General features: G+C 41.5%; 1 protein-coding gene across 1 annotated transcript in view; it reads left to right on the forward strand.

Moving 5' to 3' along the window:
* The window catches only part of LOC132425124 (ubiquitin-conjugating enzyme E2 E2), a 351,419-nt gene extending 338,915 nt beyond the window's left edge, over nucleotides 1–12,504 (forward strand). The window contains exon 6 of the mRNA XM_060011539.1: nucleotides 11,687–12,504. Coding sequence (XP_059867522.1) covers nucleotides 11,687–11,784 — 98 coding nt within the window. The 3' untranslated portion in view covers nucleotides 11,785–12,504. The remainder of the gene's footprint in view (nucleotides 1–11,686) is intronic.
* The last annotated feature ends 2,512 nt before the right edge of the window (nucleotides 12,505–15,016 follow it).

The following is a 15,016-nucleotide window of genomic DNA, read 5'->3' on the forward strand; positions in this document are numbered from 1 at the left end:
AAAAAATATAGCTTTGATATCTCGGCATCTTTGACTCTTTCCTACTTGCTGCAGCTATAGCTTTTTGCAGAGGTATTGGGTTGCCCCAGAAGTTTGTTTGGTTAGCGAATACGTTGTTCAGTGAAGTTCTTGGTGAAAATGAAAAGTGCCTTTTATTATTACTTAAAACCGAACGAACTTTTCGGCCAGCCCAACGTTTTGGAGAAAGCAATGTGAATCTCTGGTGCCTTAAGCAAGTCCAATACCGTAAGGATATTTTCTGAGAGTTCATTAGGAATTATTGTTTAACTAAGCCTGGAATTGCAATCCAGTAGCTTCTCAGTAGGGATGCCCCATCTGTGCTGCTCTGTGGATGGGTCTAGTCTAACAGACGCTTTCTATTTCAAAACACACATTGATTTAGGGTACATAGCACTGCTGTGTAGGCTGATAGGACGAGTTTTGACGTTTGGAAAAATATTCTATCAACAGTATAGTTTAGGTTGTAGCCAGTGTATTCGTATTGTTTGTTGAGCCATCGCAACTCGGGGCATTAATATGGACTGGTCTTAATTTTCTCATTCACTGCTTTAGGCCACATTTAGTTGAATTTTGCTTTTCTATTCCTTAACAATATTTAGCAGCATTCGGGTTACTTTCAGTTAATAGAAAAGTCAGCCTTGTCGGTTTTTAAACTCTCCTCTCATACTGATTTAAATCTCATTTCCTGTTTCTACTCTGTCAGGGTGGAGCAAGCAGGTCTGGTTCTCAGACACCTCTTCTCTCCCTTTCCAAGGCCTGACTCCTAGGCTGTGGGGTCAGATAAAGGATGAGGGCGGCAACCCTGTACCTGATTTTCTGCTTCCTTGGCAAGCAGCATCTTGCCGTCCATGCCTTCTGGGTGACAGGTGTCAAAATGCTGCTTCACGTGCCGTAATCCGAGGTCTCACTTCCCAGTCCCCTGATGTAGAAGACCCAGGCCCGGCTCAGCTTCCTTGGCTAAGCCCTTCCCCATGGGCATTGGTAACTTTGAAATGGGCAGTGGCTAGAAGGGGTGGTTGTATGCCCATATGTACGTACATAGATTTATTATACATTTTACTGATGTAAAAATGTACACAGTTTACAGATAATAAAATATATAGTTCTCTTTACTGCAAATTCCATGTAGCTGACTCATTCTCAGAAGACTTACAGTGACTTTTAGCAAATGAGTGTGTTTCTAACAGGAATGTTGGGCGATATTTTCATACATAGTTACGAACTAAGACCAAAGTAAAACAAAGAAAAAGCGTGTCAGAACTTCACTGGTTAGTGTCATGAGCAACTTCTTTCTGAATCAGATAATGGTCTCATGTGCTGGAAGAATATATCGTCCAGTTTTTATGCTCTTCACTGTGTAAGGATCTAGACATGATACACTTTTAAGTTTGATCTGCACTATTAGCATTTTCTCCATCACTTTCTTAACCACAGACAATCAGCAAAACAGTAACTCAAGTCCTAATTTGTAGCATTTGCTGATTTCAAGCTACTTATGTGACCTTCCTGAGTGTGTAATCGGGACAAGGTGCACAGTAGCACATGGTGTTTTTCCACCATACGGATAGAAAAGACCTTAAAAAAAACTATGACGATAAATAATAATAGCCGTAAAATAATTAAGAAATGATAAGTTTTAAGTATTGATTACCTGTATAAATTACTTAATTGTAACTTTATGTAATTTAATATTTGAGAATGGCTGGGTTTCTTTTTTTTTTTTTTTTTTTGGCTGTGTTGCGTCTTCGTTGCTGCACACGGGCTTTCTCGAGTCGCGACGAGCGGGAGCTACTCTTCATTGCGGTGTGCAGGCTCTGCATTGCAGTGGCTTCTCTTGTTGCAGAACACAGGCTCTAGGCGTGTGGGCTTCAGTAGTTGTGGCGCATGGGCTTAGTTGCTCCGTGGCATGTGGGATCTTCCCAGACCAGGGCTCGAACCCGTGTCCCCTGCATTGGCAGGCGGATTCTTAACCACTGCGCCACCAGGGAAGCCCCCAGCTCCTCTTCTCTTAGCGAGTCCTGAGGAAGGTATTAATGTCTCTTTAGAAGTTGGGGTACTTGATTCCTCTTTTAGCATCGCTAGTTATTAATTCTGAGATAATAGCATATCTTGCTAGACTGATATGCAGTTTTATTTAGCATTTTCGAAGTTAAATCTAGTTGGATAACATCCACCACTTGGTTTAAATCATAGGCATGGTAACGTTCTCCCTAAATCGCTTTATGAGCCACGAGCACACACGCAGGCACACACACACTCTATGTATATGTGATTTTTTTTTTTTTTTCAGGGTACTTAACAACCTTTCTGGTCTGGGTTAGGCCTATAATTAATGGTCTGGTTTCCCCACATTCCAAACTACAAAAAACCTTAACTTTGTCCTACTCACTTGATTTTTAATTAGTAGACCCTGAGGAATTCAGTCATTCCTCAATCTTGATAACATTATTCAAAGAGACATGAAATTCCTATACCCTGGGGTGACCTAGCTTTCATTGCTCCAAGTCTCAGCCTCAAGATGACAGTTCTCCAAGTAAAACTTTAGTGAAGGAAAGAAATGGGGACGCGTGAGAACTTATCCTACCAGATATCAAACATACTTTAAGACAGTAGCAAGAAAATAGGAGTAAATAAAGCAAAAGACAAATTAATCGAATGCAAGAATATCAAGTACAGAATCAGGTCCAAATACGTATGGGAATCGTCTGTGTGATAAAGCTAGCATTGCACAGACGGTTACTGTATGTCAATGTAGGAGAATACTTCTGAAATACTGGAGTGGAGAAGGCCTTTGTCAAATACACATGACATCACACTAAAAAATACTAAGGAAAGATTGACTTATTAAGTACTGAAAAACGTTAAACTTGTAATGGCAAGAGACATTATAAACTAAGTTAAAGGACAAAAGACTGGGAGAAAATATTTCCTCCACATATAATAGATAAATAGTATTTTCCTTAGAGGTGCACTGAATTTATTTCTGGCTGAATACTGAACAGCCAGCATTAAACCCAATAAACAACCTAAGGCAATGTTGAATGTTCCCACCATAAAGTGATCTTCTGAGATACAAGAATAAATATGAAATTTTGTTTTAAGAATTTAAGTAATACTATAATATTATTATTAAAAATTAGAGGGAACCCCCTGGTGGCCCAGTGGTTAGGACGCCACGCTTTCACGGCCGTGGCCCAGGTTCAATCCAATCCCTGGCCGGAGAACTAAGATCCCACAAGCTGAGCAGCCAAAAAAAATTTTTTTTTAATTTCATGAAAAAAATTAGATATGTTTTTAAAGTTTGTCATGATGACGTTGCAGTATAACTTCTTAGCCCTGCCAGCTGCTAGGAGACTCCTCTGCACACTTGCAAGACTTAGACAGATGTTTTCGCCTGATGAAAAGCATGTTTTTCTTTGGCTGTCTGTCCCACTGTGGGTTACTCTTAGTGGAGATTTTGCTATGAAGTCAATAAGCTTTCTTTTTTCTCTAATGGTAACAGAAAGGTGAAGACTCATCTCCTCACCCCCTAGACTTAAAAGATTTGGCTCACGGCGATCACGGTGCAGTGTCCCTGCAGGTCCTCCCACAAACTGGAACTGTGTGCAAAATGCTTAAAGACAATGTCTTCTGGGTATTTCAGAAGCCAACAGAAGCCTTTTGCCCTCACATTTTTATCTCTAATATGTTTGCATTCATTTCCTGACTCACACAATCATTGGATGCACTGCTTTCTCTGCCAGCAGCCACTGGTTGTTACAAGTACTTTACTCTCAGTATCTGCCGTGGACAATCGTAAGGCCTGTTTCGTGCCAGAAGCCTTCTTCCTCACGATAGCTGCGCTCCCATCTCACTTTGAGCGTTTGTGTGAATACGTGTGAAGACGGTTCCAAATCTTTTCCTTGTATGTCATATTGTTTGTCTTCAACTGAAAGAGATTTTCAGTCCCAAGTTAACATTCATCATGCTTACCAATATTTTAAAAACCAGTATTCCGATATTAGTAATAATCCAAAAGATGATCTGTATTTATTCAATATGATGGTAACCTGATCTTTGATCTCCACAAGTTCAGCAAAGCTCAAAATAACATCAAAGGAGGCGTTTGTCTGTTCAGTCCTCCAAAGACTAAAGCAATTTGGGCTGAATACTGAGGCCAAAGCCGAACTTGCAGTGCATGCTTAATATTTATAATATATAAAATACTCCTTCATGCTAGTAAGGAAAAAATAGGCAAAAGGCATGAACAAGCACGTCACAGGAGAAGAAACACAAATGGCGAACAAACACAAGAATATGTTAAACCTCAGTAGACATCAAATTATATCCAGATACAACGACAGGGATTTTTTTTTTTGGTTACCTTGACAAAAACAATTTTTAAAGATTGGTAATGCAGTGTTAGGGAGAATGTCCAGAAATAGGATAAATTGTACATCCTTTTATTGAAGGGCCGTTTGGCAGTATTTGGCAAAAAGTTTAAATGTGTACTGTACTCTCTGGCCCAATACCGTCACCTAGAAGAATCTACCCTCCAGGACGACACAAACCTATGCTCAAAGATGTATACAAGATGGTGATACTAGTCCTGATAGCAAAACATCAGATCTAATGTATCAATAAATGTGCATCAGTAGGGGATGGAAAAATGAAAGCTGAATAACTGTGCAAAGGAATGCCCTCTAATTATTAAAAGTAATAAGCTAGGTCTATTTCTAGTATCTTAGAAACACAACTACTGTATATTGGCCCAGAGGAAAGTGCAAGTTGCCGAATCACGTGATTCCCATTGGGTTTAAATATAAATAAAGAAAACAGTCTGGAGGAGTGAGCATCCAACCATTAACAGCAGTTACCTTGAGATGGTGGGAAATTGAAGGGAAGAAGATCGTATTTTTTACATCATACATGCTTCTTTATTATTTGAATTTATTATAATGAGCATCAATTACTTTTTAATTTTATAGAAGATTTAAATAAAACTAGGCTAAACCAAACCATGGAAGAAACGTTCCATGAAAGACACACAAAAGAGCTATTCCTCATGGCAAGGCAGACCCACAGAAAGCCTCCAGTGACTTGGTGAGTAAGTGCTCATCATGGCGATGGTGGGACAGCTGGAGAAGCGGTGGTTTATAGCCTCGAAGAATCCAAGACATGGCAAAGTGCTAACCACAAAGTTCAATCAGAAAATAATTAAGTTAGGACCTCCCTGGTGGCACAATGGTTAAGAATCCGCCTGCCAGTGCAGGGGACGTGGGTTCGAGCCCTGGTCCGGGAAGACCCCACATGCCGCGGAACAACTAAGCCCGTGCGCCACAACTACTGAGTCTGCGCTCTAGAGCCCACAAGCCGCAACTACTGAGCCTGCGTGCCACGACTACTGAAGCCTGTGAGCCTAGAGCCCGTGCTCCACAACAAGAGAAGCCACCACAATGAGAAGCCCGCACACCGCAACAAAGAGTAGCCCCCTCTCGCCACAACTAGAGAAAGCCCGCGTGCACAGCAACGAAGACCCAACGCAGCCAGAAAGGGAGGGAGGGAGGGAGGGAGGATTCCTGCTTATATACAAAAAAATTAAAAAATAAATAAGTTTTAAAAAAAAGACAAGACAAGAAAGCTGTCACACTCTCCATCAGGTCCCCTTTACTGACTTGCTAGTCGTGTATAGAGAAGAAACTTCTATGGTGAGCCAGCATATAGTGCTACAGAGGGACACCCGCCTTATGGAGTAACTGCTCCTTCTGGCTGTTATTTTGTGTGTTCCTTACTTACTTGTCTTACGTTCTTCTCCATTCATACATCGCAGTAAACATGAGGTTAACGAGAGGGAAACGGAGACAGAGGGACCCAGGCAGAGTCCCATGAGGGCAGGAGTTTGCTTATTTAGCACTAGTTCTGCAGGACCTGGAACATAGTAGGGACTCAGTGATAGTTGACGAATGACTGAACACGTGGGCTCCAGCCCCATGGGAAATGCAGACCGTACAGCAGACAGACAACTAAAAGGCAGCGTTCTCAGCACAGTGATAGAGGTGCGAACAGACAAAACAGAAATGGGACACATAAGCCTGCTACAAAGCCCCTAGAAGCATCCCCAAGGAGGCTATGCCTGAGCTAAATGTTGAGAAATTCGTAGAAGCCCATCAAGCAAAGGACGTCGCAGAAGCAAAGGTGCAGAGAGCTTATTGGAGGGCTTATTGGAGAAGCTGCGAGTTGTTAATTCTGGTTTAAAGCATGGGTGGAGAAGGCTGGAAAGATTAGGTCTAGATCATGATGCTCTTGGGAGCCATGCTAAGGACTTTGTTGGTTTTGTTTTTGTTTTTGCTTAGTTTATTTTATTGAAGTATAGTTGCATTACAGTGTTGTGTTAATTTCAGGTGTACAGCAAATGATTCAGTTACATATATATACACACATTCTTTTTCATATTCTTTTCCATTATGGTTTATCACAGGATATTGAATATAGTTCCCTGTGCTCTACAGTAGGACCTTGTTGTTTATCTATTTTATATATAATAGTTTGCCTCTGCTAACCCAGCCTCCTAATTCATCCCTCCCCTATCATCCTCCCCCATCATCCTCCCCCTTGGCAACCACAAGTCTTTTCTCTGTGTCTGTGAGTCTGTTTCTGTTTCATAGATAAGTTCATTTGTGTCATATTTTAGATTCCACATAGAAATGGCATCATATGATATTTGTCTTTGTCTGACTTACTTCATTTAGTATGATAATCTCTAGGTCCATCCATGTGGCTGCACATGGCATTATTTCATTCTTTTTTATGGCTGAGTAATATTCCATTGTATATATGTACCACATCTTCTTTATCCATTCATCTGTCAATGGACGTTTAGGTTGCTTCCACATCTTGGCTATTGTGAATAGTACTGCTGTGAACAGTGGGGTGCATGTATTCTTTTGAACCATGGTTTTCTCCAGATATATGCCCAGTAGTGGGATTGCTGGATCATATGGTAGCTCTAGTTATAGTTTTTTGAGGAACCTCCATACTGTTCTCCACAATGGCTGTATCAATTCACATTCCCACCAACAGTGCAAGAGGGTTCCCTTTTCTCCACACCCTCTCCAGCATTTATTGTTTGTCGATTTTTTGATGGTGGTCATTCTGACCGGTGTGAGGTGATGCCTCGTTGTAGTTTTGATTTGCATTTCTCTAATGATTACATGCTCAAGACTTTGGATTTTATGGATTTTATCCGAAGAGAATGTCTTCCAGAGGACAATAAGATTTATATTTCTTTTAAGGTGCACATGAATATTCGTTTTCCTGTCTTCATTTTGAAAATGATAGCAGAAGTTTTGTATGTGACTGACAATAATCAGTTCATCTCATTCTTATAACAACAACTGTAGCAACTTCATTTTGCAGTTGAGAAAACCGAGGCACGGAGAAGTTAAGTCCTTTGCCTGACATGACACAGTTATCGGTGGAACCGAGGTACAAAGGCAGGCAGTCTGGACCCAGAGCGCACCCCCTTTTCCATCATACTGGACTGGTTTTGTCTGTGTTTCTTTGAGAATATATGTGTTGTCTTAAGAAAAGGGAGTCAGCATTTCTTTGCCATGTGATTTCTCCCATTCCACCTACCAACCAAGAGAGAATGTTCCCTGGCCTCGCAAATGGAATCACTGGGCGGCTCGGCCATCTGCCCGTCGTTCTCCGCTCCCTCTAACCACGTAGCTGCTTCTTACCCGCTTTAGTCTTTTTTTTTCTTTTAACATCTTTATTAGGGTATAATTGCTTTACAATGGTGTGTTAGTTTCTGCTGTATAACAAAGTGAATCAGTTATACATATACATATGTTCCCATATCTCTTCCCTCTTGCGTCTCCCTCCCTCCCACCCTCCCTATCCCACCCCTCCAGGCGGTCACAAAGCACCAAGCTGATCTCCCTGTGCTATGCGGCTGCTTCCCACTAGCTATCTACCTTACGTTTGGTAGTGTATATATGTCCATGCCTCTCTCTCGCTTTGTCACAGCTCACCCTTCCTCCTCCCCATATCCTCAAGTCCGTTCTCCCTGTCTCCCTCCTTTCCTGGACGGGCTGTGAACCCTTCTGGTTTCCAATGTTTCCAGTATAGCCCCCGTCACGGGTGAGCCTTCAGATGGGGTTGCAGGAGTCGCCTGAGCCTTTCTCTTCTGGAATCAAAGGTGCACATAACACGAATCTCCAAAAAAGGGGAGGGGGCAGAGCACTGAGATCACCTTTCACTCACTCGCAAATAACCATGCTTGCTGTTCAGGCGCCTGGCGCTGTGTAGGGAAGCAGAGGTCAGACAGGAAAGTAGAGGAGAAGGAGGAAGAAGATGTGTCACCCGTCATCGTTATTTCATCCCTGGCGTATCTGTATCCAGGAAATGTGAAACCCAATAACAAGATTCAATCTTACTTCAAGTCATAATTATAAATATACTACAAAAGGAGTATCTCATTCCACTAAATTCACTGCAGTGATCATTGGATATACATTTATTGCATAGTTTCTATTCAGTTACTGGTAGTCTTAACTTTTTTCTGTTCAACAAAACATTTTAGCATTTAAGAACTATTTGATTGATAACACATGATTTTTAAATTCCTTCATTTTATACCTTTATTCCTTCATTAACACTTTAAATTTAAGATTTGCATAAATTTACAAAGATGCTCACACAATAATGTTCTTCACAGCATTGTTTATAAAGCAGAAAAAAAAAAAAAAGGAAAGAACCCAAATGTCTCTAAACAGAAGACTGGTTATTGATTCAGGTTAATATTTTAAATGATGTGCAGGAAATATAGTCAGTGTTTTATAAGAACTTTGTATGGAGTATAATCTATAAAATTATCAAATTACTGTGTTGTACACCTGAAACTAATATAGTAATATAAGTCAGTTATACTTCAATTAAAAAATTAAATCAAATAAAAATGATCAAGTAGGATATAATTATTGATATAAAAAGTTATTCACCATACAGTGAGTTTTTAAAAGGTTCCAAAAGCAGACTATGATCTTTTATTTTAATTGTAGTTTAGAAAAGAAGTCTGGGAAGATGTAAGTCAAAATGTTAACAGTACTTCTCTCAGTGAATTTGCAAACGGTTTTCACTTACAACTTTCTGTCCTGTGTACTGTGTGAAGTGATTTTTTGAAATTGTTAATTATTATTTTTATATTTAGCATGTATAATTTTGCAGATGGAAAAATATTTCTCTTTTCAAAATCGAACTTGAAAAGGTATTATACAAGGAACTCAGAGGAATTTCCTGCTAATTATTTAAGCGTACCAAAAAATGTCTGCACAACGCATGTGAGTTTTATCAAGAACACTCTACCGTGTTTTTGAGGTTTTCCCCTCTGCCCCTGTTGAAATAGTATAGATGCTTTTCCCACCCCACTGTCTCCTTCTCCCTCTCCCTCCTTTGAGCTGAAACAGCAGACTCCTGTTCCCAGTATGCCCACTCTCAGTGAGGGTAGATTTGCACTAGAACATTCATGTCACTGGTCATTCTTCTGACATTAAACCTGTCCTTTACCTCGACCAGTTAAGTCAGGAAGTACAGATGGCTCTTCAGCGCACATCACTAATGTAGAGTGTGTTTAACCCAACAGCTGTCTTGAGCGATGTAGATGTAAGCTCTGTTGAAGGTGCCCAGGTTCCACCCTAAGGCTTTGCATTCCAGAAATTGAAACAAGATGATTTGTTTCAAAGGTAGAGATATGTGACTCAGACCTGTCTTTGGCCCTTTTTAGACTCTATAGTCTGAACTGAAAGACAGCATTTTTTTTAAAAATATCTTGCCAATCCCAGGTGTTTAGTGTCTACATCTGGTACTGCTGATTTCAATCATCTTGAACCCTGGCTCCGTTAGTTGAAGTGATAGAGTTTCACCATTTGGCAAGTGAAGGACAAGAATCACAGAGTAGGCAGAGAGGCAGACATTCCGAACACACCCATTGACTATCATTGTTTGTGATGTAAGTGAATATAAGAAACTGGCCTCTCCCTAGAATAATTGTAACAAACTTAGCACAAGTCCAAGAAAACTTAAGTGAGGTTTGTTAAAACTTAAGCAAGTCTTGGGGACTCCCCTGGCGATCCAGTGGTTAGGATTTGGCGCTTCCCCTGCAGGGGGCCCAGGTTGGATCCCTGGTCAGGGAACTAAGTTCCAACAAGCCTCTTAGCACAGCCAGAAAACAAAAAAGAAAAAACAAACAAACAAAAAAACATGGTGTGGGCTTCCCTGGTGGCGCAGTGGTTGAGAGTCCGCCTGCCGATGCAGGGGACACGGGTTCGTGCCCCGGTCCGGGAAGATCCCACATGCCGCGGAGCGGCTGGGCCCGTGAGCCACGGCCGCTGAGCCTGCGCGTCCGGGGCCTGTGCTCCGCAGCGGGAGAGGCCACGACAGTGAGAGGCCCGCGTACCGCGAAAAAGGAAAAAAAAAAAACGTGGCGTAATATAATGTTAGAACTGTAACAAAATTAAAAAAATAAAAGCAAAGTCTTGTCGGGAGGACTTTCACGAGCTTTGTTATCCTCAGCAGCAGCAGATCGCTAAAAGGTGGACTTCCTGTTATACCTTGGTTATCGCGAAGGTGTGACCTTGGATGTCTTACTGGGTCTTAGCAGACTCTCAGAATCTTCCCGAGTTACGAGGTGGTATTAGACCACAAACCCACTTCCATATTCTTTACCTATTTTCTTTTTTTCATATTTAACGTTAGCTTTTGCTAATATTTTTCCTTTTCCCTTTTGGTTCTTTCTTATCCACGTGCCCTAATACACTCAAATTCTCAACACCAAAAATACAGGAAATAAAACTCAGGGAAGAAGTGAGATTAGAGAATGGAGGGAGACGGGTGGATTCTGGGACCTCCAGAAACCTAAATTACGTTTTTTTTGTAGCTGCTTTGAATTGTTTTCATTAACCGTTGATCCCGTCTGGGTGGAGCAGTGTCCCGGGAGACCTGCAGTCAGGGCCCAGCTCCAGCCCTGACGACCCCCATCCTTAGGCTGCAGTTTCATCCCGTGCCAGCCCTCCCGTGTTAAAGTTTTAGGACGTGGTAGGTCAGTGAGGGTTAGCTGTGACTAACATCCATCGCTGTTTATGTAGTAGAGAGCTCTGTGGCTTTGATATTCCCAAATATAGAGGCAGAAGCAGCCTGTCGCCCTGTGTCAGTGGGTCACTAACCTGCTGCTGGACCCCTGCCTGGGCAATAACCCAGGTCAGGGAGTTGGCCAGGCTTCCCCCGCCCCCTTCCCCCAGGGGATCGTATCCAGGACCCTGCAGGCCCCGCCCACAGCCCACCTGCATCTTCTCTGTGAAATAAACATCTACCTGAAAACCAGGGGAGGAAGAGGGGGAGAAGCATATGTATGGTGGGGACAGAGAGAGTCACGCTCGTCCGGAGACGTGACAAGAGGCAGCAGTCAGAGCACAGGTAGGTGCTCCTCGGGCGGCGGGGGTGAGATGCGGTCTCCGGGGCAGGTCACTTGCAGGTCATGGCGAAGGTGACCTTGTTCCAGGGCGCAGCATCTCGCCTCCCTGACCACGCCTTGAGCCAGGGCCAGCTTTCCAGACACTCCTCTCTTCCCCAGCTTTGAAGAGGCCAAGCTGCTGGTGTTGACTGACCTCTGACTCTGCTTCCTTTCCAGCTGACCCGCTGGTGGGTAGCATCGCCACACAGTACATGACCAACAGGGCGGAGCACGACCGGATGGCCAGGCAGTGGACCAAGCGGTACGCCACATAGGGCCCTGGCCCGCGGCACACTCACCAAGTGCATCGGGGCCCCGCACCTCGGCTCTGCTTGTCTTATTTTTATCACCTTTTGAACCGTTTTGTGATGGAATGTCATCCATCCCCCACCCTCCCTTTCCTTTGCCCCCCACCCCTTCCCGTTTTATTCCCTGTTTAATTTCTATTAACTTGAAAGATCTGGGTTTGTTTTTTTTTAATCCCACCTCCACGTGGATGGGAACTTTTGTTTTCAGTGCAAACAATGTCAGATCTGTAATAATATGAGCTTTCTTTCAAAGCTTCGTATTCCTGTGTGGTTCTGTTATTTTGTTGTTCGTTTTCTTTGGATCCTTTTTCCCTTCCTGTGATCTTGGGGAAAACACGAATTCAGAATTCTATCTCGTTTCTACTCCAATGTAATGCTTAGGGTTAAGTTTTTTGTACTGAAGTCTTTATCGGTGGGTGCATGCTACTGGGAACCAGATTTTTGTACAAAAGCTTCAATCAGAATCACTGTGCATTACTGAGACTCTGTTTATCACTAGCCTTCTGTCCCCACACAGAAGACTGCTGGATTGAACAAAATAATATGTATTTTGATTTACTTAAAGTGCTTGTAAATTTCTTAGGGACCTGCCACTTTTGACTGTGGATCAGTTGATGTACACTTGTATTATTAAAGCACTCAATAAATCACTGTGGCTGATAAACGCGCGTCTGGCAACCCGGCGTTTGCTTTGCATCCTGGTGACCAGCAGAGTTCTCCGTGCAGCGAGGCTTGTCTAATTCAATTACGGATTCAGGTGTATTTTTTTCACCTCAAGCCTCTCATATTTCCTTGCAGCTGATTTGCTTGGCATGTGGAATTTCCCCAGCTGTCAATAGCCTGATGATTTTATGGTCGTTTCCAATCACTCTCGTTTTTGCATATTGGCTTCACATTACTTTCTCACGGACATCTTTTCTGTTACAGCCTTCTTGATGCAATAATTCAGATATGTGACTCCACAAGGAGGGTCCTAGTGAAAGTGAGGTCTGAGCTGATCGTTGTGTGAGACCACTTTGGGACTTATTTCTCTCTTCTTTTTCCTCTTAAGATTGTTATAGTGATTGCCCTTGAGTTTGGAGTTTGTTTTTCCACCATAATTTTAGTGGAGGAAGTAAACTCAACTCATATCAGTCATGGTCAGCACATTCAGTGACAAGAGTATGTCTGTCTGGCTTTGACCTTCAGGCTATTTTAGGTTTGCAGCTACAGGAGGCTGAGGAAACGTGTGTGGTGCAGCTTGAAAACCACACTGACATGCTGTTTAATATTCAGGGTTCTTTGTGTTACAAGGCCCGTTGGAAACTCCTGCTTCTACTAATTATAGTTACAAGCCCACCATACAGCCTGGTCTCATTTAAGGAACATCTTTCCTGGTAAATAGGATTGACAAACGTAAGTCATTTACCTCTAAATAGTTCTGACGTCAATTTTAATATCCTTATCAGAAACATTTTAAATATCTGATTCAGAAGATGCAGTTTTCATTGGGTTTTAGTGGTTCAAAAGAAATCCTACAGAAAATACGTTTAAATGTTGAAAGTGGGACTTTCAAACCACAGTGCCTAAGGATTTTTTTAATAACGATTTTACCATTCATTTTATTTGAAAACAGGTTCCAGCTTACAGAACACCATACGGCCTCAGTTACAGCTACTCAAATCTGTAGGTGTAACTAGAGTAACCACAGACAATGTGTATGAATGGGCACAGCTGTGTTCCAATAAAACTTTATTTACCAAAGCAGTCAGTAGCCAGGTTTGGCCCGTGAGTTGTAGTCTGCCACTGCCCGCTACAGACCACCATAGACTGAGGGGAAAGAGTCAGATAACTATGTGTTTAACATTTCTTTCCTTAAAATGTTATAAATTTAATTAATATAATACGACTGATTTTTAGAAAATTACCCAGAGTATTTTACCACCTACAGACTTTCTCACCACCGAGGTTTATATGTTTAGTTTAATACTTTAGATTAAAATATTCAACCCTAAAAGCATTGAATCATTTTAATATGAAATTTTATTAAACTTATTTTTTTTTTTTTACTTTTGACTGATTAAACCAGACTCATGGTATTAATGCTGACTTTTATAGGGAGTATTTAAATTCCGTTTGCCTTTCTTCTTTTAAAATGTCAGCACCATTGGACACACATTTTAAATGATGTTTCTAATATATTACATCTACATCCCCAATCTGGTTGTACTTTGGATCATTTTAAAACATGTGTTATTTAGGAGACAGAGATTATAACACCTCTAGTAGGAAATCCTATCAGAAATCCGTGTTTGCTATTCCATGATCAGGTTTTCTATCAATTTGATATGAAGAGTCTATACAACTTCTTTCCCCATGTTATGAACTCCAAGGACTTAATGACAAACAAATGTACCTTCCCTTCAAACCGTGAAAGCTGGAAAAACTCCAGAGAGACCAGGAAACTCTTAGTTGAGCCTGTTAAGTCTAGATTCCAGATTAACATGGTAATTTTATTTGACATCAGAGCAGGCAATACAATTCTAATAAGTTTTCGATAACACTTGTGAAATAAGATTTGACAGTAGCTTAGCTCTCAGAAAGCTAAATGGTTTTGCTAATAATTATGGGGATAGCATTGACTTTGTACCCTATTATTATTTAACTTTCCAAACATACTATTGCTAGTTGTATTTTGTAGCTTTGTTAAATAAAAAGTTGGCAGATCCTTGACTGAGGGAGGACCACTGGTAATTGAGAAAGTAGTTTAAAATGGTATTTATTGATCTTAAACAATTCAGAATGTTGTGGCCTTAATTTGTCGTAAAACTGCAAATAAATAGAACAGTCCTCATGTGTTCTTCTGCAGGAATCCATTGAAGATAGCAAATGCAGGAGTAGTCGATCTTTCCTTCTTATTCTAAGATTAGAGAGTAAATCTAAACGTTCATCCTGAAATACTGGTTTGGGAATTAGGGAGAAAGGAAATATTTATTCAGAAGGTACTATACACCAGGCCGTACGCGCTACCTAATAAAAACCTTCGCCCAGCCCTGTAGGGTGTAGGTGGGTGTCACGGTCCGAACGTTCGTATCCCCCAAAATTCATGAGTTGAAATCCTAATCCCCAAGGTGATGGTATGAGGAGGTGGGGCCTTTGGGAGGGGATTAGGTCATGAAGGTGGAGCCCTCGTGATTGGGATTAGTGCTCCTAGGAAAGA

Source organism: Delphinus delphis, chromosome 4 (genome assembly GCF_949987515.2).
Source record: "Delphinus delphis chromosome 4, mDelDel1.2, whole genome shotgun sequence".
Lineage (NCBI taxonomy): Eukaryota > Metazoa > Chordata > Mammalia > Artiodactyla > Delphinidae > Delphinus > Delphinus delphis.